At 42.4% G+C, this 24,373-nt stretch overlaps 1 protein-coding gene across 4 annotated transcripts in view; it reads right to left on the bottom strand.

Moving 5' to 3' along the window:
- Window positions 1-24,373, bottom strand: part of Rreb1 (ras responsive element binding protein 1) — a 128,472-nt gene that overhangs the window by 39,635 nt on the left and 64,464 nt on the right. For 3 of the 4 annotated variants that reach the window (XM_028763111.1, XM_028763110.1, XM_028763113.1), the window contains exons 2-6: window positions 24,248-24,349; window positions 20,731-20,837; window positions 19,278-19,490; window positions 14,756-14,848; window positions 13,660-13,823 (exon numbers count right to left, since the gene is read on the bottom strand). In XM_028763111.1, the coding sequence (XP_028618944.1) occupies window positions 13,660-13,823; window positions 14,756-14,848; window positions 19,278-19,448 (428 nt within the window). In that variant the 5' untranslated portion in view covers window positions 19,449-19,490; window positions 20,731-20,837; window positions 24,248-24,349. The remainder of the gene's footprint in view (window positions 1-13,659; window positions 13,824-14,755; window positions 14,849-19,277; window positions 19,491-20,730; window positions 20,838-24,247; window positions 24,350-24,373) is intronic. The other variant, XM_028763112.1, reaches the window with a different exon arrangement.

A 24,373-nucleotide genomic window follows, 5' to 3' on the forward strand; every position in this document is an offset into this window, starting at 1 on the left:
CTAGACTGAGTATCTACGGGCAGTTTTTAAACTTTGTCTTACCTACTGGGTGGTTCTGTGGGCATGTGTGCAGTACTAGTGCAGAGGTCAGAGGACAACTTGTAGGAGCTGGCTTTCTCCTTCTACCTTGTGGGTCCTGACAATGGAACTCAGGCCATCAGACTTACTGACAGCCTTTATCCTCTGAACCATCTCTTCAAACCCTAGATTAATTTTTTTTAACAGCTACTTTGAATTTGAGGGTAATTTAGTAATCTTTCAGCTCAAAAATCCTTCTTTATGGAGAGCTGGAGAGAGCCCAGTGGTTACAAGCACTTATTGTAGAATGACTTCCAACATCCATAGGGCTACTGACAACCATCAGAAACTTCAGTTCCGGTAGATCAGGGCCTCTTCTGGCTTCCAAGAGTACTCAGCACACATATAGTGTACATAACAAACATATAGGTAAAACATACACAAAAAATAAAATGACTTCCTCCTATAAATGTAATTGTTTTGTTTTCTAAAACTTGAAGTTCACTTTATTGATTGGCTGATCACAGTGCAGGAGGAAAATGAAATTCAGAGCATGCTAGGCAAGCACTCTATCAATGAGCTAAACCTTCCTGCTTGTGAAAAGATCATTTAGCAAGGTGAATGGTCCATAAGAATACTGCAGACATCAATATGAAACCACAGTAAGTAAGTTGAGAAAGACAGATTGCAGCCTAGTCTCTAAAATGCACCCCTCCAAAGCTCTTGATATTTTTTCCAATTACAGGAACTTTTTTGCTGATATTTCCATAGCTTAAGTCATCTATGAATTGTCAGATTTTGGTGAGGGGTAAAGAGTAAGCTCTCTAGCCCTGAGTAGCAATCGGGACTCCAGAAAACAGGAGAGTGTGGACTGCAATGGACTTGGAGTAGGGATACAATCTTGATTTCTAATACAGAGACAGATGAATACCAGATGGAAGTGTCTTACAACTACAAACCCTCACCCACTAGACCTGCACACATGGAGACTCGGAGGTGGGACTGCTCCATCTTGGCTGTCACAGGCTTTGTAGGTGACACTGAAGTTCCAAATGCAATACACAGGAGATCCTACTCAAATTCCTTAGCCCTTTACACTGCCTTCAGACTTGGCTAAACATCAGACCAGGATGTGGACAGTTTTTGAATATATTATACATCTCTCAGATCATCTTCTAGAAAGAGGGTATATATTCTTGAAGGAAGATGGGAATGTAACGTTCTTAAAATACTTTAATAGTTTTAAATAGAACCCAAACTAAGGATTTACCCAGTTAAGTGGCATTCATTAAGCCTACCATATCTAATTTACATCAGAGGGGTAGTCCTCAGGAGAGATCTAGATATTTCCAGTATTTGTTAGCTTTCAAAACTTAATTTCCTCATAGGTGTATTAGTGGAGGGGCTAAAGCATTTGATACTCTGAGCAAATGACATTACAGAAAGGTCACCCCATCATTACACAGAACTCTACAGAGTCAACTCTACACTACTCAAGTTAACTGGTTCAAACATGTTTCTGGCAACCTGGTGATAGATATGTCTCATCTACCTGGTGCTAGCTTTTCTTGCCCTCCGCACAGTACCTTGTGATAAGCCAAGAAGGAGTGACTAAATCTAAGGAGCATTTCAGCTCTACAACCTACATTTCTGACTGTAGAAAAGCATGTCTCTACAAAGATTTGTGTTTGTTTTTGTAACAAATGCCTAGGGAAGGAGTTTAGGGAGGAATGCTGCGAATGATGCTTGCGATGTCAGTCAAGTTCTGTGCACTGAAGAGGGGGATGGAGCATGAAGATGGAATAGAAGACAGCTGGGAGAGGACTAGGAAGATGGTCTCAGTGTGCCCCACCTGTTACGGCAATGCTACCTCCTTACTAGAGGGTGTTGTTCATGTTCAGTCATGCTTGTCCAGAAGGCAGGTCACATCAGCCATGCCAGGGTGTGGAGGAAGATCTGATGATGTGTAAGCCGCCGTGCTGACTGACTCAACAGCAGTATTCTCAGAAACATCCAGGACTCAGCAGGGCATGAGGCAAAAACGTTCTTTGTGTCTGCAGGCTCTCTGTGGGAATGTCTTGGCTGGCTGCTCCCAGAGCTCTCTGGTGCTTGGGTAAAACACCCTACACATAGTAAACCCACCCACCACTGTCAAGGTAGATTCCATCCCCTCTCATAGACAATGTGGCCCCATGGAGGCTATAACAAAGTGAAACTCTGACTTTTAGTACTAAGACTGAACTTTATTCATTCCAACGTTCCCTGCAGGAGGCACCAGTAGTGAACACATCTTCCATGATCACAGACAGCTTTCCTGAGACTCACTTTCCCCACAATACACAGTAACATGACCCCAAAGTAGAGGGTACTCAGATAGTGCCAGTATAGAAGGAAAGATCAATTTTATTTGGGATGCAGAATCTTACTACAAAGTAGGCATGGGCTGCTTTCACAATCCCTATTAATAAATGTTTCTGGGAACTACGCTGTTAGCTCAGGGCCAAACTCTCATTTTAAACCCAGAGTGTCATCCTGGCAGGTTGGACCACTATTTCTGGTCTCCTAAGTCATGTTTCTTCCAGAGGTTAGAAAAGGCAATCCTCATCTATCTATTCATTGACTGACAATTTTTTTTTCTTTCTTGGTCCTATGTAAGTAAGACTCAGAATGAACACTTCCTCACTGAAGAAATGAGCTGTGATTCTAATACTTGAGAAGTTTTTCTCCATGTTCTAGTTATCCTTTGGGGACACAAATGACTTTGTTCTTCTCCTTCCCCTTCTTGAAGCAGCTTTCAAAGAGAGGTGGACGGCATCCTGTGGCTGTCATCTGTCTCCTTAGAAAGCACAACTCCCTCTGTCACCCTGCACTTGGTGGCTGCAACAGCTAGCTCTCTCTTGCTGTCCCGACTCATAACCACGCAGGCAGCTGAGGCACATCACTTTAATCTTTACTCTAGACCCCGCTCTAACAGCCAGGCCTTGGACCCCATACACTACCTTTCTGCCCACCCCCATTGCCTATATTTGTTTCCTAAAGTAATTCTCAGTTACTACCTTTTGTATATATTATTTTTGTACATTTTTCTATAAAATTACTTGTCCGGTTGAAGTCAACACCTGTTGCTCTAGCTACCAGGGATGCTGAGGACAGGAGTTTAAGGCTACCCTGGGAGAAACACCTTGCCTCAAAACAACAAACAACCAAAAAACAAAAAACAAAACAAAACAAAACAAAAAACACAAACAAAAAAAACCTTATTTTTGAAAAACAACGACACCAGAGGCTCTTTCTACCAGTCAAATAACTTTATTCTTGGAGTTCCACCTGACACTCTCTATTTTAGGCAGTTTCTTCCCTAAGCTAAACTGCTCCATTTTCTTAACCCCCCCCCATTGCCTGCAGTCCAAAGTACACAGCCATAGGCAGTCTTGTCTTCAAAATGAGTCTCAGGTGATTGGGCCCCAAGTGAAGTCACTACTCTCAAAGTGGCCTCATTGGCTCAGAGCCATTACCTCTGTGGGAAGTCACTGCCAGCCTCACCACAGAGAAAGACTGTCTGCGGCAAGGGCTAAAATAACAGTGTCAAACCAAGCCCACACCTATGTTTCATGGTAGAATGGCATGCTCAAGTCACTGAGACCATTTGTCACCTTAGCCTGGCAGGAGGTTCTTCTTAGGTTTCTGAAAGATGTCAGAACCTCCTCATTCACTCATCTTCCTTTTGTGGAGGAGGAAAAGATAACCATCTTCATAGTAAGCCAACAATGAATCAATGTTGGCCACTCCCCAACCCTTCCAGAAGAGAAACAAGAAACACTTAGGTTGGGCCCTTCAAGACCTCAGGCCCAACAGGAAAAAATGGAGGGCACTACTGTGGGTGGAGAGGAAAGAGCACAGTAGTAGAGAGAGGTCTCCACCACCTGGGGACACCTTGTACTGTTCAGGACCATGAGAAACATCTGAGGAAGGAGGAATATGGATGGAGCGGGGGTGGGGGGAGTGAGGGGGATGCGCAAGATGACAAATGAGCTCCGAGAATCATCACCTGACAAAACCACCAGGGCTCCTTCTCCATGACTGCAGCACTTACACCTGCCTTTTATCTTAAATGGGGCAGGTGTGCAGCACAGATGGCCTCTGCTTTCCACAGATGAGACAATCAAATGCTGTGCTTTGGGGGAAGAACCTCACTGTTCTAAATTCAGCTACCCGAGGAGGGAGAGCAGGTTATAATCTTGGCCCTCGGTTTTCTCACCTGTAAAGCTGGCAGCAGCTCCCCCAAGTGAGCTGGGTTACATAAACACGGAACCTAAGAATGAACTGCTGACACCCTCTGAGCCCATTATGAAACAGAATCTGATCCGAGAAAATAGAAAATCTCCACTGAAGGCCAATAACCTCCACGTGTAGTATCCCAGAATCCTCAAAGCAGTAAAGAACAGTTCACTGGGAGGAAGGGGGCACATGGGCACCAAAGAAGAGATGGCAATTCCATACCACAAACACACAGGCAAAGTTTCCCTGGTGCTTGCTCATTTCCTCACTGAAGAGGATGAGGGGGAATAGCCGTTGCCTTCCTTAACGAATCAGGAAAACGCTGCCTGCCTGCCTGCCGAGTGGGCACGCTTCAGTGTTTGCTAGCACCAGCTTGCACAGCCCAAACAGGTTGGACAGGCTGAATATTTAAACAAAGGTAGAAAACGGGGAGGTAGAGAGCCTAGAGAAGTGCAGCCAGCACACTTATAGGTCTCCATCTGTGATCCAGAGCTGGAAATCAGAATCCTACTTCATGTTGCTAATTTCTTATTATAAAACTGAACAGGACACACATCCCGTGGTCTGGGCCCACAACTCACTAGAAAAGACTACAGGAGGCTCTCCAGTTCTCCCCCTACTCCCAGCACACCTATCCCTCGCCTGCTGTGACCTAATTCTCAGCTCTCATATTCACTGGGCTGTTCAAGTGTGGGCAAGCAAGATGCTCTGGGTTTTGATGCCTTCCACTAGTTTCACCCAGTATGATTAAGCTTTTGAAATATTTTAACAAAATATGTCAAAAACATTACACTGCCTGCATCTCAGAGAAAACTTTGGTATTTACTTCTCCAAAAGAAGATGAATAGATAAACATTCCTACTGCCAGAACAGAAGAAAGGTTGTTAAAAAAATATTAGCATCCAGCCACCCAAGTGATAAAGGATTACAGACCAAACCATGAGCTTGAGGAGCGGCACTAGGAGAAGAGGCCCGACTGCTATTTAACACCCTGTGCACGGACAGCTTTATGAGCTCTTTCCCTCCCTTCGAACTAACTGAACTCCAACTGGTCTTTCAGAAAGAAATAAAAAGTAAGCACCAGTCACAAGTACACTTTTAAATTATTCTCTCGAAAACAAAACTAAAGTGATCCTTTAAAAGTATAATAGAGAAGGAAAAACCACAGTGAAAGAGAAAACACAGTCTCTAAATTCCTACTCAAGAGACTCGATTGAGATGAAATAGTGTTCTGCTTTGATGTATTCTGGTGCGTTTTATCTTATTTGAATATTAAAATCAAGCGATAGGCCACTCTCGCCTACTCTTTTTCAGAGAATAATAGTAGTTCTACAACTTACAGATTTCTAAAGTACAAAGCCAAAGCACCGAAAGGAGCCACAAACTATCATGTAAGAGCTCAATGCAAATCCTTACCCAATCTAAATATAAACATATTACAGAATATGCAGAAAAGATGCCTTGAGAAGACAACAGGGATTTGCACAATTTAAGATAAAGACTTAAGATGAAGACTTAGGCATCTAGGACTTAACTTCCCTGTAAAACACTGTTCCACACCTAGGTTCTTAGAGTATAGCCTGTTGCCCCATTTTGAAGGGCACAGGGTTGGTTTCTCCTTTTTGCAAATCTGTGTGCTGATGTGGCCTGCAGAAGAGACTGCTGGGTAAACAGCTTAAGGGAAGGTATGTGGGGACATGGTGTTAAGCACCTAATGTGAGCCTGTGACAGACTGCAGAGATATTTTTGGCCAGTCCATGGAGACCCCTTTAACAGAAATCAGAATGGAAGGAAGACTGATGGAAACCTATGGAAGTAGCTCAGAAAATGTCACCTTTATCAAAGCCCTCGAGTCTCAGACCTGGCCATAGAGATGTCAGCAAAGGTAGAAAAAGTTTAAATATGATCATACAAGAAAGCTTTAAATTAAGAAAGCTATCTGTTGAAACTTATGGACTCTCAATAAGACAATAAGCATATGACAGTGAGTAAGTGGGGATTAGAATATATAAATATTTTTTTCTCCTCTGGTTAGAAATTTCGATCTTTAAAAAAGCCCTCTAAACTGTATCAGAGGTGTGTTTACTTCAATATAGAATATTAGACATGCTGTTGACAATATTATCACCATAAAACTACCACTCATCAAATACTTAACATACATACATATATGCTCAACATATATAAATATATTCGACATATATGTGAGTCTGTGTGTGAAATGTATGCATTTACGTATATATGGTCTGCTAATATTCCACTGGGTATATATAGTTACAACTTCACTTATACAAAATCCTTAGTAATGTCAGTAGAGCCCTGCATGTAAGATAAGAGAATATTCATGTATGTGTTCTTTTTGTCTGTTTTATTTTGAGACAGGGTCCCACTCTGTAGCCTAGGCTGATTTGCAACTCTGAGATCCTCTGATTTAGCCTCTGGAGCTGGGATTACAGGTGCACATCACTGTGCCCAACTATGGATGTACAGTCTTCTACATAGAATTAAAGGGATTAAGACGTCCACTTCCCTGAAGCAATTCCCTTTTAACTGATCTTTTTTCCTCAAAATAGGTTCCTTGACCATAAATGACATTTAAAAGGTTTTTTTTTTCTTTAGAACTATGCCAAGGTCAGATGCCTTAGTTCAAGTTGCTTGGGAGGGTAAGGTGGAGGGATAACTAGAGCTTAGAAGTTTGGGGCCAGCCTGGGTGGCAAAGCAAAACCATATCTCAAGCAAACAAGAACAGGCAGGAAATATAGGAAATATAGGAAAACAAGACTCTGTTCTCAGTGGAATGGCCCACAGGTTTTTGTACTGGAAGTAATTTCTTGCCTGATACCTTCCTTCCCTCAGAGGACATGGTAGCAGAGTGAACAGGTAATTTGGAGATGGGACTGGCTGAACCTTTGCATGGTTTCTTCCGCATGGTTTCTTGAGACCAGCAAGTATCAGGCTTTGTTACAGGCTGTCCTAAGAAACTCGATATGACTACAGGAGAATTTCACGGGGCTCTTCCTCTTGCTGGAGACAGAGAGTAAAGAAGTGACTGTCCTCTGGTAGACAGCCTCCCCTCCACTCCTCTTCTTGCTTAGTGCTGACCCCTGTTCCAGAGAGTTGAGCTTGGCTGTGCATGCCATTGGCAGGCTTAGCTCAAGCATAGGAGAGAAGCATACTAAATCCAGAGCCTCTATGGTCTCATTTAACACTGACTAGGTCACATGTGTAGCTCAGATTTTCTTCAAGTAAAATGGGAACACAAAAGCCTCTCTTCCTGAAGACTATCAGCTATCCAGCGGCATCCTCGGGGTCAATGGTCTCTATAGTTAGCCACGGTAAAACGTCATGCCCCTCCCATCAGTTGAGGGTAACTTGACGATGCCCTGGGATTTCCCTTTTCACTGTTTTATAGCTGTCAAATGAGCACACATCCCTGCTCTTCAGAGTAAATGGAAAAGGCTGTCTTAAGAGCACTCGCCAGGATCTTCAGCATCTCCTTAAGCCTAATAAACATCTGCAATTCTTTAGAGTTTAAAGTACGGGAAACGAGGAGCAAAACAGAATTGAGTTTCCCATTTTGCAAAGGCAATTATGGTCTGCAGGGTTTTACTTTTACAATTTTTTAAAAAGAAAAGTCATTTTATAGACATTTCAAACGAGGTCTGTCCCTAACTCCTCTTTCTCAAGAGACTAGCCATAACTGCTTAGAATGTGACAATCACACAGATAACAGACTTAGCAGCCTTAAAAACAAGGATAACCAACACATTCATGAAACAGCTAGTGGCCAGAGAAGAGTGAAGTCCTCCACTAAAGACACATCATTCATCACTTCTCTGCAACTGAAGGCTTTCTGGAACAACTTTTGCCTGCTGCAGAGCTTGGTGCCCTTTCCCCCACATTAGCCTCACCTGGAGGGTGTGTCCTGGCTTGGTTTCCCAAGTTTGATTTGGAAGGCATGCACTGTTTAATCCAAATTTTCAACATGAGAGCATCTGATAAAGCATTTGGAAAAGTCAGAGGCTGAAACCATAGTGATGGTTCTGTAAATTATTTTCCGTACTTGATGGGAGACTATTATTTTGCTCACAAGCCAAGCTATAGGTTTGGAATAGGTTATTTCTAGGGAGTTGGGGAGAAGATTTAGTTGATAACTGTTTGCTGGACAAGAGCAGGACCTGAGTTTGGATCCCCAGCATCCACAGAAAGAGAAGTCTGGCAGCACACACTGGCAGTACCAGTGCCGCGGAGGCAGAGACAGGCAGGTCCCTGGAGCTCACTGGCTGGGCCAGATAGCCTAGTTGGACCAGAGCTCCAGGTTCATTGAGACCTGTTTCAAGAAGTAAGGAAAAAAGCAAGTGAGCACTGAAGAAGGTACCTGACAACCTTGAGCCTCCACTAGCTTATGTAAAAATGCATAAGAAACTAAGCACCCCTCCCCCCACACACAGTTTCAAACTTCAACAACATGAGAACTTACAGGATAGGAATAGCATATGATAATACTTTATTCAAAAAGTCTCTTACCTAAGCTTTCTCAAAGTGTGTTTACTCTATCTACCTTTGATAGCACACTATGTTGGGTGTCCTGCTCTGCATATGTAGTATTAATATTTGGGAGGCTGAGCCAGGAAGATGGTATGAGCCCTAGAGTCCTAGATAGCAGCATACTTCAATGAGTAACTGACTCACACACATTCATACACAAAACAAACCATGTAAATTTACTCAGTGTAATTAAAGTGTAAGAAACACAGGCTCTACGGTTGCTGCGAAGCGACTGTCAATGTGAGTCCCCATAACAGTTTACTATGCTAGCTCACTGTGTTTATTTTACTAATGTGACAATCACACAGATAAAGGACTGAGCAGCCTTACAAACAAGGATAACCAACACATTCATAAAACAGCTAGGTACCCAACAAGAGAGAAGTCCTCCATTAAAGGCACCTCAATATCTGCTAAGAATACCCTGAACCATGGATCCTTAGAGTTTGTGTTATGTGGTTTGTCATACCCCCCTCCCCTTCCAAGTGCTAGCAACAAAAAAAATTCAGGAATGGAGCCTAGACCTGTCTCACAAGGCAACCACTGGAAGGTCAGAGTTCACCTGCAAGGCCTGTGTATGCATGGAGGCACACCACGCAGACAGCCTTCAGAGCAGAAAGCAAAGGAAGGGTCCTCTGTGACACTGTATCCTTCCCTCTCATCCTCAGAGAAATGGAACTCTACATTAAAAAGTAGAGTTTGCTAAGTACTAAGTAATGACTACATCTCAAAAATAGAAATATAGAAAAATCACTCCAAGGGGGATCAGGCTCTCTCAGAAATTACGGGCAGTTTGTGCTCATCAAGAGAGAGATTGATAATCAGATCATATGGTCATAAACATGGGTGTCAGTATGGTGGCACACATTGATAGCCTGTAACCTGAGAAGCTAAATCAGAAGAAATCAGTTTGAAGCTGGCTTTGATGACATCCAGACCCTATCTTAAAGCAAAAATCAAAACCAAGATGGAACTGAGATACTTAGTAGGGTCATAGGTGCCTAGGAAAGCCACTGTGTGGGTCATCTGGTAGTCTGTTTCAGTGTCAACTCTGGGAACCCCACAAAGGAGCTTCTGGTACTACTCAACCCTAGTAGGTGCCAAAGACCTCAGGAAGCAACAGCAGGGAAGTACAGGAAAGCACTCTGGTCTCAAAGACCAAACTCTCGGGTTGATGGCTTCCTTCTAGCGATGGTTCTCAGAACTCAGTGTCATCCCTGTTCTAATTCCTGTACACATCCCAGGGCAGTTGTGGCTCCTGATCAGTGCAGCTCAGGTATGTGCTTAAGAGAGGTCCCAGCTCAGATCCTGGAAAGGATCCTCCTAGGCAAATACATCTAACTCCACTCTGACACATTTTTGTGACTGTTTTGACAATTTTATAATTTTTCCCCCAAAATACAGCTCTGCCAACCAACGAAGGTGGTAATGACTTTGGAATTGATTAGGGAAACTCAAACTCTTTTAATCCACCATCTACAAGTTTTTTGCAGAAAAGCCAAAATAAATGTAGTATTTTGACCTTAAATCAGTAATACTGAGAAATCTGGGAAGACACATCTGTAGGCTAGAACAGCATATTCCTATATAACCAACATATCAAAGAAGAAATCATGAGATAAATTAGAAAATACATGGAGGTAAATGGCAAAGAAAATACAGTATACAAAACTTAAGTACCCATCTGACATGGTGGCATATGCCTTTAATCCTAGGTAGAGACAGTCGAATCTCTGTGAGTTCAAAGGCCAGTCTGCCCTATATAGTTCTAGGACAGCAAGAATCTCTCCCCTAATTCCACCCCTCTCCCAAAGTATGAAAATGCAGTTCTTACTGCCTGTACTAAACATATATTCAGGTCTACTAGCTAATCTTATACTTGATAACACCTGAAAAAGGAAAAACAGAGCCTAAAGTGAGAGCAAGGGTGAAATGATGCTTAGGCCAAAAAATAAAGAGGAAAATTGAGCAAAGGAAAAGTTGGTTCTTTGAAAACATCATAGAGCTAGGGCTAGAGAGATGGCTCTGGGTTCAGAGTGCTTGTTGTTCATGCAAGACTCCAGGTACAGTTCTCAGTATCTATATACTGGCTCACAGGTACCTGTCACTACAGTTCCATGGGGATCCAAACTTCTCATGGCCACCACAGAAAAACTGCACAAACATGGTACACATAAACTCATGCCATGCACACACTCACAAACATATGAAGTAACAAATAAATACACAAACAATAACAAAAAAGAAAAGAGTGTAGATATCAAAGTTTTGGACCTCACAAACTAAAAACAATTCAAGGGAAGTCTGTACGGCAGATACTTTGAATACTGGGATGAAATGGTCAGAATTCTTCAAGAATGGAGCCAATAAAAATCAACTCAGAAAGAAATAGGAAATTTGAACAGACTTATAACAAGTTAAGAGGTTGGCTGCTAATCTGAAAAAAATTGTACAAAAAGAAAAACTCAGGTGTGGTCACTAGTGAACTTCCAAAAAAAAAAAAAAACAAACCAAACAACCAAACCACCACCACCACCAACAAAAACCAACTTGTTGGAGCATTTTCCAAAAGAGAAAAGAAGTTCATTTTCTGAGAGTCATTCTGACATGAAAAGCACACAGCACTAGAAAATCACACTGAACAGAGCCCTAACCCTTTAACAAAATACCAGTCAACCAAGTCCGTCAACATCAGATATGCTCATATCCAAGAGGCTCATTTGACCTATGGAACAGGGCAGGACTGAATGACAGAAAATAAACACAGATGCAGACAACATTCACTAATAAAAGCTAACCCTCACAATAAAAACCATCCAACAGATGTGGAATAGAGATGCGCTTCTTTAAGCTGGCAAATTTGACTTAAGATAACAGGCTCACAACAAGCAGCATAATGGGGAGAGCTTCAAGGGGAACGCTTTCTTCCTAAGGTCAAAAAGAAGACAGTAATGTCTACACACTTTACTTCCATCTAGGATTATACTAAGGGTATGGTGCACCCCAAGAGGAAAGACAGAAAATCAATGATGCCAGAAAATTAGTGATGCCCAGAATGGAAAGAAGAATGAAGCCATCTTTATTCTTCTTAAATACCATAATCTTGGGAGTAGAGAATCTTAAGGAAGCTACTAAATAACTCTAACGACAAAGAAGGAAGCCTAGAAAGGATGAAAAGACATCAAACACAGTGACACACAGGGTAGAGTTTCACGATACACTGCCAGACATATCCCTTATCAAAAATAGCAACTATGTCTGATAAGATTTAATCACAGATATGATCTCAAAATGAGAAATTTTCAAACCAGAAACAACTGGAGTCAGGATCAGAGATGTACAATGGAAAACGCCAGCATTGAGGCCAAACAGCTATAAGCCAATGTCAAGCTGCCCACAAAGAGCGAGCTCTACTCAGTAGAAGATGGGAAGTCACCTAAGAGAGGAACAGGTGGTACCCCCAAGAACAGCAAATGTGAGATGGACAGAGGAGGCAGGATAACAAAAGGAATGGGTTTAAACAGAAGTCGGTGACATCAACTGGCCAACACAGTGGTAAACAGCAAGAAGCTACAGTGTAAAATAATGTGTTACTATACAATGCAAAATAGTGTAGGTATATTAAAAACACACAAGAGTCCACTTCCTGCTTTGATACCCAATTGTAACAGGGGTGGAGGTATAGTAGGACACAGATGTCTTTCTTTTTCTTTTTTTTGGTTTTTTTCAAGACAGGGTTTCTCTGTGTAGCCCTGGCTGTCCTGGAACTCACTCTGTAGACCAGGCTGGCTTCGAACTCAGAAATCCACCTGCCTCTGCCTCCCAAGTGCTGGGATTAAAGGTGTGCGCCACCACTGCCCGGCTCACAGATGCCTTTCATGAAACATATCTCACTTCTGGAAACTTAGACAAGAGATTCACCATTGGAAAATTATTGCAGCATTACTTAGACACCGAATAATAGCAGGTACTATTTACTGAGTGCTTACCATGGGCCTGGAACTATTTGCTAAACTGATACCTTCCAATTCTCACCCTAAACCACCTAAGTGGACTGGATTCAGAAATTTAAAAACAGCAGAAGAGATTTGGATTCTGGTGGGTCACTGACTGTGAGAATGTGACAGTTTGAGTCTCTTCTCCATCCCTAAAATGTTCTTAAAATGTTTACACTTAAAAGAGAGAGAGAGAGAGAGAGAGAGAGAGAGAGATCATTTAAAAGCTGTTTCTGCTCCAACTACTTGAAACACATGCTACCTCCATAAAACATATTCCCATCGCTTCTCCTCTTGGCATAAATCCACCTCTATTTGCTGTCTCACTCCTGAATGAGCTTCATTCCCAGAAGTCACTTCCTGTCATTTATCAGATGTTCTTACACCCTATTTTATCTCCTTTCCAAGCTTCAGAACGAGACCACTTAACTATTCAAAGGGTCCAGAATTCCCTGGCCTCCAAGAAAATCTTTGTGGCAGATCTGGTAGGCACATGAAGACATATTTAAACTGAAAGGCTGTATCCATGATGCTTCTTTGTCCTAAGGGTGCTTTGTGTGTAGTGAGCTGCCCACCTCTACCTCTCTAAAAAAGGAAAAGTCCAAGTGGCACAGGGGAAAGAAGGCTGTTCCATATCCAAGGGCCAAAGGTTTAGCCTAGCCAATATCTTGATATCCTGAGATGGTGTTAGGAAGTAAATAAAATGATCTCATATTTTTCTCTATGGGAAATAGAAACACAAAAACCTCTGATGCTTTTAGGCAAGTCTACTAATGGCTCAATGGTGCAGTCAGCCACCCAAGCAAAGGACAGCACCCACCTGTGCATGTTCCCATTGGTGGTGAAAGACTGACCACATACTGTACACTTGTACGGCCTCTCGCCAGAGTGCACTAGCATGTGACGGTCCAGGGAGCTGGCAGAGCTCAGTGACTTCCCACAGATGCTGCATGAGTGGTCAGCTCCTCCAGTGTCTGTGTTGTGCTGCAGAAAGCAATCGGTACAACGGTCATTGAGAAGATGGCACTGGAAATACAGATCTGGAGATCTGTAAAAACCACATAAGTTTCTACATCTCCCAACCTCCAACCCCCATCCTCCAAGTTTCTTTTTAAGTGTCAAAGGCATTAGAAGCTTGGTATATATGATTATTTTATTGTATTATCTTCCACTTGGATGCAAAACTCAGAGCTAGTCTTTCCAGGTCCACAGGTTAGACTAATACATATATTATGAACTCCTCTGGGCAGGAGTCTTAACTACACAGCCAATATGAGAAACAAAAAGGATGTTCACATTGGAAGGGCATAGTCCCTCCTCCAGTTTGAAGACTTAGGCTGGTTGTTAGAGAACAGAAACCTGTATGGGGTAGTTTGTGCTTCTGAAACATGACAAGGAACATCTCTATCCACATCCAAGTTTTCTCAGTGCCTTGGTGTCATTACTACGTAGCAGCCTCTTATGATTTTAATGCATCATCATTCCCCAGTGTTCTGTCACCAGCAGTCTTTCATAAACCAGCAATGCCATAAGAGGACAAAGATACAGCGAGCATGGTATAAGAGTACATGTAAAGGTCCCCATGACTGTTCCCTCTCCTCCACACACATATACAGAACCAGAAACAGGGGGAGAACACTATAATCTTTCATTATGAGATTTAGTCAATACTGTACAAACAATAAAAAGCATTATATCAATATAAGTGATCAGTTAACTGGATGTTCACTGTCTTTGAAAAACATATTCTATCTTAGACTACCATAGAAACGTGACTATGCAAAAATTACTTCATAATTACCCAAGATAGCTAAAACACTAAATTTCAAACATAGCTCACAATTGATTAGACAATTCAATTTAATTAAAATCAAAACATCTCATTAGCGAATACTAATACAAAAGTAGGGGCAAACCTGACGGATGTGCATGGTCAGCTGGTGCTGGGTGGTACAAACGTCATTACATAGGGGACAGTTGTAGGAAGACTTCTTCTCCTCTTTTGTTTCCTAAAACAAGGTTAAAACAGACGATGATTTGCCCATCACAGTGAACTGGTATCTTCTATTTTTGTGGTGGGCCCATGTTTTAGAGCTGGGTCTGAGCAGCTAAAGTCATTATACTGGAGCCTGTCCAGGTGTTTGTTCACATCATTCCCCAGTCTGTCCTCAGTTTCCTTGCCTATAAATGGGAAAGATAACATTGGCCATACTGTGCTAAGACCAGATTAGTGGGCAAAGAGGAGGCAGTGCCATGGTGCTCTGCACAGATGAGGCACTAGGTGTTTATCACTATACCTGAGCTCCAAGTACCACTGTCTTTTGCTATCTGCTTGCCTGTTACTGCCTCATGCAGCCCAAGTTGGCCTCAGACCCTTTCAGTAGCCTAGGCTTTCCTTATCTCGATTCTTTTGTCTCCACCTCCTACATGCTAAGATCATAGGTCTCAAGTCCCCTCAGAAACGTAAGAGAGGCAATGAGATCCAACAGGAAAGTCTATCCTACCAGTGGAAGGCTTCCTTAGTGCCCCAACAATAATTCTCAGTGGGACTAACAAGGCTCTGCCCATAAAGCTAGCATCTTTTTGGCAGTGCCCATAAATAAAGAACAAGAAGAGCTCTGACCTCATCAAAACCAGTAAGCATGACAGCCCAGACTGAAGACTCCACAAGAGGTGACAAAAAGCCCAGCTCACTGTTTGGTTAGGTGGCTTGTTTTATTTTTCTTCAAAACATACAGGACAAGCTTCCTTCAAGCAATATATTCTCACCTTTCTACAAAAATGGCTAACTTCTTTCACTGACCCTTTGTTAAAAGTTCCAAGTAATTCATGGGAAATCACAAGGAATGCCCAATATCACCTCCTTACTCACACAAAACGTGAGTTTTGACATGGTTCCCTGTCTCTGGTCCTAAAACTGACTGTACTCATCCCTGGGCAGCTATCAGGAATTATGATAGTTGAATGTTATGTCACCAGGCTTTCAAAAACAGCAAGATCATCCAGGACTGAGCTCTATACAGTACAAACATCTAGACTTTCAACATGCTAGACCAGGATAGGGCGAAAGACATGAGATCTGTTTGTCTTAACATCTCCCTAGAAGACACTGACGGCTCGGTGTGGTCATGAGCACTTCCATGGAGCACTCATGGAGAGGTGGGTGCAGAGCTCACACTGAGGCAAGTCCAGCCAAGAGAAAGCATTTGGGGGAGATGTTATTGCTAAATGAAGTCAGAGGCCAGGGAAGAAGTGTGGCTAAATGCTCAGGCCAACCTCCACATCCTTTTCTGGCCTTCGGTATCTCTGAGTAGATTTTTTCTCACCTGAACTCATTTGAATGTGTTTCTGCCTTTCCGATGAGAATGTCAATTATTGAGTGCATGCTGAATTATAGCAACATCAAGCTTGGTTGTTTCCCCTTCATAATCCCTAGAAGATGGCCACTTATTATGGATCCCATTTTTCTGGAAAAGGAAACTTCAGAATGCAGAGGGACAAGGAACTTGCTCCAAACAGAGAACAATGAAGCATTGACACCAGCTTAATCCTTAGACTAGCTGCTCAAAGGCTCACACCCAAACCATGATAGTATATGAAGTCTGACCCCGAGGCACAGAGAAGCAACACCCTTGTGATGTTCGTGAGGTAATGAGAATAAAAGTTATCCTGAAGACTGTGAAAGCAAATGGCACCATAAGCCAGATGGATGGATGTGTGGTGATGTCGTGTCTGTGGCTGTCTTCTCTCTCTAGAGAACGGGTCTCATTCTAAGCACCTTTCTGGCTGTGGAAGTGGGTCAGAGAACTAGGCCAGTCAAGCATTCTCTCTCTCAAATTCTAAGGAAAGTTGAAGATCCCAGAGACATTAAAAAAATAAATAAATAAAATCCGGTTTCACCAAGTTATCTACACACTTCTAGTTCTCTCAGAGGCACAATAAGAAGAAGCCTCACAGTTAGGTCAAGACTTCAGGGAAAAGTCAAACTCTGAGGTTTGTCAATTCATCAGATTAACAATACTATGTAGTATATATATATATATATATATATATATATATATATATATATATATATATATATATTGAAAAGATTCAACAGTACACTGTATTGGTGTTCATTTAAAAAACTCAGCCACCTATTGGCTTTAGTCCCTGAGAGGACTGAGGCAGGGGACTGCTTGAATCTAAAGTTCATGCTAGTCTGGCAACACAGTAAGACCTTGTCTCACAATAACTTCTAGGCATCCAAGTGGCCAGTCACTTGAGGAGACACATTTTAATAAAATCATCTTGTGGTCACCTTGAAGTAGACACCAGGCACATTGTGTGGAGGCACACAGAGCTGACTGCTGTTGACTCTAGGGTTGATCATTAACCTCTGCCAAGCTTGAAGCCGGTAAGGCTGCCGTGTAGGCCATAATGTAAGTTCACAAACCCATGGTGGTCTGTGGAAGCAGATTTACTAACTTTAAAGGTGAACAAAATAGAAAAAGAACATTGTGATGATGGAAGAGCCCACTAAAGGCTTCTGGGCCCAGTTATTACAGCTACGCTGGTGAGAGAAACAAACTTCCTGAGCTGAGAGATAAAATTAGCAGCTAATGTGATAACTAACCAGTCCATAATGAAACAATCTGGCACCCTTGTCAGCATCCGGCTGTGGCTAATCTCTCCTGGAATGCTATGGTCACATGGATGCAACCTTTCCCAAGGCACCCTCCTTTCTATTCTCCCTGCCCAGTTGTCAGGTAAGAAGGCCACTTCCTCACCCCCTGAGCTGTCTGTGTACTGTTTTGTTTACTTAAATTTGGTGCTGTATTTACCGCTGGCCTAGGTCTCCCTTCTAAACACAAGGTCACTCTATCTGATCCCTGAGGGAAAAAGTGGCTCACTTACTTACACTGCACACTGACTTCTTCACTCCCAAATCCAGAGGTGGAAGGAATGGTGGTTATCTTCGGTGACCCTAACTATCTCTGTACTGGGAAGGAACCAGAGCCTGGACTTGGGGCAGCTAAGTCATGCTGTGCTACTTAAGGAAAAGTTCTTGCCCATGCTCCATTCATTCTTGGTAAAGCGGAAAAGGTGAGGAAGACCAACGAATGACCTCACATTTCTTAGTCATCCTTGAATGCTCGGCACCTGGCAGAATAGCTAATGGAAATAGAAGCTAGGTCTATTGTTAAATGAGTTGATAGACAGTAAGACAGATGGAGAGATGGACAGACAGGCATATGAGAGTGGAAATAAACCTTTTCTTCCCAGGGATAGTGTTCCTTCTGTGCTCAGGCTGAGTATTTTCTCACACGAAGGCAGGGGGGGAAGAGAGAGAGAGAGAGAGAGTTATCAATGCTCTGAGCCTATAAAACATTCCTGAGTTCTGTTACAGCCTCAGGCTTGAGTTGAGGAATGGAGGCATGCACACTTACACACTGCAGGGAACACCGAGCTGCTGCCACCTCCGAGAGGGGCACTGAGCTAAAAACCTGAGCATTTGTCAAAATCCATCACAGATGTTCTCAGAGAGAAGTCTGCATAAGGACAGTCATTAGTTCACAAAAGCTCCACCGGTTTGTCCTCCTGTCCATGCTGCCTCCCAGACACTCTGAGAGGAATAACTTGTCTCCAAACAAGGTGTATTGTGACTACATTATATCTACAAGAAACTTACGTCACTTCACACTATATGATTTCAGAGATGAACTTATGATTATTTTCCCTCTGCCCCCTTAGCTACTCTGTTAAAAACGTTGCTGTCAAGAGGGCAACAACTTGTCAAAAGTGCCCCATCTGTTCACTAACTGAAAAAGACAATGCCCTGTTCCCACAAGAGGAGACAGGGGCTTTTCTAACAACATTCATTCCTCCCAAGTTTAGTTGATGCAATTACTCTTTCCAATCTCTCCTGATCCTGTGACCATCGAAAACTCAAGAGGATTAAGCAGACTGAACTGAGGGCTTTGCGCTGCTATGAACCAACTGAGCACAAGCCTTTTCTATTCGATGATTCTCTGAAGCCAAAATAGAAAGCTGAACCTTGAACAAACAGGAACTTACTTAAAGTTTTTTTTTTAAAAAATTTCCCCAAGGAACTAGCTTAGAAAGAAAACAAAGAAACAAACAAACAAACAAACAAATTAATCAACTGTGTTAAAAGGAAAGAAACTGCATCATAGCAGAGGCAGCCAAATTCATTCTATTAAACATAAGCTTGTGCTTAAGTTAAGACACAGGGCAAAGAATAAGGGTGTATTCCCTGAAAGATAACATAGCATAAAAGATTTCCTCCATGCAAGAATATGAATCATGAAAATATTTGCTCCTGATAAATGACAGAATGTGTCCAGGGTTTCCACTTAGGCAGTGTGAGAACTTCTACTTTACATTCTCCTGAGATGAAATCCACTAGCTGCTACCACCCAAGCCACAGACCCTTACCTGGTTCCTTCTGCCAATCCGATTTGGTCCTGGAGGCTTCATCGGGGACTTGATGCCCTGGGGGCTCCCACCGTTCTCAGTGACACTCGCTACGCTCATTACTGCTGACATCATGGTGTTGATGGAAGACAGGTCTGAGCCTTCTAAACCAATGGGTGAATTCGACGTCATGAGGACAGAGTTTTATGCTTCTAAGAAGTCTCTGCTATAGAACTGAAAAAAACAGAAATCTGTGATGCTCTTGTGAGAAAGTTTAGGCTTATCATAGTCACGTGGTGCTAATCATAGCTACCATGGTAAGAGAGACAGAAATGCCCAACATCCTTTTCCTAGTTCAACCCACATCCAGAAGAGAGCTCAAAATTATTGTTGTTGTTTATTTATTTTGCTTGACACAAGAGCTTGCTATGTAGCCCTGGCTGACCAAATTCACAATATTGCCGCAAATAACCAGAACTCCCCAATCCTCCTGCTTGAGGCTCTCAAGTACTGAGATTACAGGTGTGAGACACCACACCCAGTTCCCAACAGCCTAAGCTTTTTTCTATTGATGTAACTTGTTTCTGCATACCTGTTTCTAAGTGCACACCACCAGAACAATTCAAGCCATCTCAAACAGGCTCCTTTCCCCTTTCTTTTTTATCCCACATGTACTGTGTGGGATGTTTTGTGTTTGCATGTTAGTGGGTACATGTATTCATATGTATAGTTTCCTTGATAGCTGCCTACTTTATGCATGAGGTGTCACACAGAAAGGAGAACTTGCTGATTGGGCTGGCCTACCTATCCCACCCAAGGATCCTGTCCCTGCCTCCTGAGCATTGGGTTATGGGGTGGGGTGGGGTGTGTCCCATGCACACCTAGCTTTTTAATGTGGGTGTTGGGGATTCAGACTTTGATCCTCACACTTACACAGCAAACAGTTTATCCAGTGTGCCATCTCTCTAACCCAAGCTTTCCCTAATCTTCCAGAGCAGAGTTCGGAAAGGCCTGAGCCTTTCTAAGCGGAAACAAAGCTGCTGTTTGGCCAGCACCTTCAAATATCCTGTACTTGCTTTCTTCTAATTAAATGTCCTAGACTTAAGAACTAGCTGGTAAAAAAAAAAAAAAAAAAAAAAAAAGGCCAGGCAGTGGTGGCACAAGCCTTTAATCCCAGCACTTGGGAGGCAGAGGCAGGTGGATCTCTGAGTTCGAGGCCAGCCTGGTCTACCGAGTGAGTTCCAGGACAGCCAGGGCTACACAGAGAAACCCTGTCTCAACAAACAAACAAACAAAAAGAACTAGCTGATAGGAAACTTCAGGTTTCCTCTAACTGCACTCAGTTTTAAGAGGGTGTGTGTGTGCCAACTCTATAGACACCAACACTGCTGCAATAATAACCAAATCTAAAGCCCGTCCCCCCACCCCAAAGTCACCTACACCTCATAAAAGAACTCTCTCTATTGCTAATTACCTCCATTTTCTGCCCCAAGTGATAGTCCCTTGCTACGACTGTCACCCTCATGGAGTAGGAAATGGGTCTGCTGAGCCCCTTTCTTCTCTTGGTATCACTCCTTTACCCTGGAAGACAAACAGGAGGCACTGGATTAGTTAATTCATCAAGGAAAGCAACTCAGTACTGTTGGCTGGGAGTAAGTGGTACATGCCTCTGACCCTCTGACCCCAGACACAGTGATAAGAGAATCTGAGTTCAATGCTAGGCTGGGCTAGGTATAGAAACTTGTATCTCAAAAAAGGAAAAGAAACAAATTCAAACTGTGGAGCCATTTATTTGCTGTAATCTCAGATCACAAACTACAAGGAGGACAAAGTAAGTCATCTTTTTCATATAAAACTGTATGACGTGGGTTTTCAACCTAACCCTACTGTCTCACATATGCTCAATAGCCAAGGAATTTTTACAGTATTTTACTCTTACTCAGCTACTATTTCACACTTTTCTTTTATACTGTACCCCATTTCTTCACAGATCCCCACTTCACCCACACCATTTCTTATTTCCTAAGAGATCAGAGTCCAGACAATATTAAATATTAGGTCACATCTAGAAGACACTGAGTGGTAAGAAACAAATGAGCAAAAGGAAATTCATAATCCAAGCCACATCAAAATTGGCTTTATTCCTAAACCAAAAGATAAAATATACAGGAGCCACTCACTAATAGGGAATTTGTTTGGCCCATATGGGACTTTAATCCCCAACACCTCCTCTCAAAAGACAAAATGTGCTTCACACTGTTATGACCTAATGCATTCTGTCAAGAGTTGACATTAGAAACTAAATTTTCAAATTAATAGGCTAATGAGTGGTCTTTGGAGGTGGGGTCTTTTAGAAGGTTAGTGAGATCCAGTGAGGAGTAGAAGCAGGAGGAGGAGCAAGTAGACCTACCCTGCCTCACCAAGAATGAAAACTCAAGCCAGAGTGCTGCCTATCTGAAGTCGCCCACCTGCCAGCAGACCATTTAAAATTATTAAAAAGTTTCTGCATGCTTGGTTTATTTTCTTCCTTCCTTCCTTCTTTTTTTTTTTTTTTAGGAAAAAAACCCCATGAAGCCAGGAGTGCATGCACAGAAGAGCACACACACTTATTTTTTAATAGATTGGTAACAAGTTATAATAATCAGTTCCTGCTGTAACCAATCAGCATGTATAAATATACTACCACTACTGTTTTTTTTCTTCTTGAGGCATGATCTATCTATACAGCTCGCTTTTTGTTTGTCCTGTAATCTTCTATGTAGACCAGGCTGGCCTCTAACTCACAGAGATTCCCACTGACCCCATCTCAAGAGTGCTAGAATTAAAGGTGATTAAAGTTCTTTCTGCTGTAACCCAGACTGGCCTCCTTCAGATACCCTCACACTGGAATATGTATTAGTCTTTTCAAATAAATTATGTAGACTCTGGATTACTTTTATATTTCTGTTGAAAGCTGGTATATAGACACATACAGGAATATAGTCTGGCATGGATCTTTCTGACTCCACTGTTCTTTTGTGAAGATGTCTCCTACTGCCACCCGAGGAATCCTTGAGGTTGGAGTGAACAGTAAGCAATAACTGTAAGCAGTGGGTTAGGTGGGAAGCGAGCTCATCTTTTTGTGCTGGGATTAAATATGTGCACCACCATGCCATGACAACATATTAGGGTTATGTTCCACCATGTCCAGCTCAATAGGAAGTGACAAAACATATATTTACTCCATAAAGACAAACTACCAATAACCCCTGCTCCACAGTCATGATATCAAAGATGGGTTTTTTCAAACTAAGTAATGAAGACACAGGCTGTCAATCCAGTAAGAGTATATCCAGCTAGTGGTATGTTTATGCGCTAGCTACCTAGCATCTTCTCCTACCTGAAAAGGAGAGAAGCTTTGCAATCATGTTTCCCACTGTCTGGACAGGAAGACATTGGCTACATTTATTTCCTCCTAGGGGATCAAGTGCGGCACTAAGAGCCCGTTTATTTACTTCCTTTCCATATTTGAGATGTTAAATAAACAGCAGCACAGTTTTAAAGGGAACTCTGATTTCTGATGAGAAGGCAGTTAACAAAAGGAGAGGAGTCTAAACACATCCTGAGAGGATGCTGTCCCCAGAGCTGGGGTTCAGCTTCACACCAATTTGCTCTTGGCTAAGTCTGGCTCGGGAATTTTCCTTTGGGATCATGGAACAGGGCAGAAGGAAAAGCCTAACGCAAACTAGATGCTGTTAATTGTTCTACTTTAGAAAAACATTATAAACAACATTCATCTTTACACCAATGCTGAGGTACAGGATAATTTAATCGGAAACAAGCAGGCTAGTTCCACCCCGCAATACTGAACAACAACCATTCAAATGAAAACAGTCAACCTGCTGATACGCAATCCCATGCTATGAAATTTTCCCTTTGATTCTCCGTCTCAGTCTGGACCCCACAGGTACAATGCCATTTCCCATGTATGTTTTAAAAAGGATACTTACACTCATTCTTTAACACATGTTCCAAGTCCCAGAAAGAATCCTGTGCTTGTATTGTACCTTGTGGGGCTAAGCTGTTAGGCCTCCTAACTACTAGCTTATAATTTTAATAGTATGCAGTGTGTTTGTTTAACCCAATAGTTACAAACCTAAAATATTCTCATTCTCCCTCCCACACAATTTCTTCCTATGTACTTCTTTCCTATGTAGTGTACCTAGGCTCATTTTAAAAACAAAAAAATGGTAAGCCTGCCAAGATAGCTCTGTAGGTAATGGCGCTTGCCAAGCTTGACAACCTGAGTTCAAACCCTAAGATCACTGTCTCTGCCAAGGCACGCCTTTAATCCCAGCACTTGGGAGGCAGAGACAGGCAGATTTCAGAGTTTGAGGCCAGTCTGGTCTACAGAGTAAGTTCCAGGACAGCCAGGGCTACACAGAGAAACCCTGTCTCGAAAAACTAAAATAAATAAATAAATAAATAAATAAATAAATAAATAAATACCAAAAAAATCACTGGCTCTGTTTAAATACAAACAGTTCCAACTGGAATCAGAGAAGGACCCCAGATGAAGCTCCCAAGTCACAGATGTGACTGACTGACACTTACCAGGCTGACTATTTCAGCTTTATACTGTTCCAGTTTTGAACCTGCACTTTGGAACTGGGAGTTGGGAGGAAAGAAGAAAAGAGGAAGAAGGAGGAGGAGGAGTGTCTGAGGTTTTATTTCCTGTGAGGTAAACCCAGAGCATCCTGAGACTCCTCATCCCACACCAGAGATTCAACAGATCAAGAACCAGTAAGTTACAGTTACAATTTTGACCCAATTTTGCTCTACCCCTTGGGAAGAAGGAATGGATGAGGTGTGGGGTGTGGGGAGGAGGATGGGATCGGACAGGACGCGAGACTGGAAAGGCAGCAGGATGATTCAAGATGAGCACAGGACAGGGAGTGCCTGGAAGACTCACCATTACTGAGACTCAAGAAAGCCTATAAAGGGTAACTGACCTGTTTCCTTCGTTCTGCTGAGGAGCTGACAAGGACTGGGCCCAAATGTGGGCAGGGTCACACCTCAAAGCCACCACTTCTGGAGCACAGAATTGGAACAACCTGAAAAAATAAAAGATAACATTA

The sequence above is a fragment of the Grammomys surdaster genome, unplaced genomic scaffold, assembly GCF_004785775.1.
Source record: "Grammomys surdaster isolate TR1022 unplaced genomic scaffold, NIH_TR_1.0 137, whole genome shotgun sequence".
NCBI lineage: Eukaryota > Metazoa > Chordata > Mammalia > Rodentia > Muridae > Grammomys > Grammomys surdaster.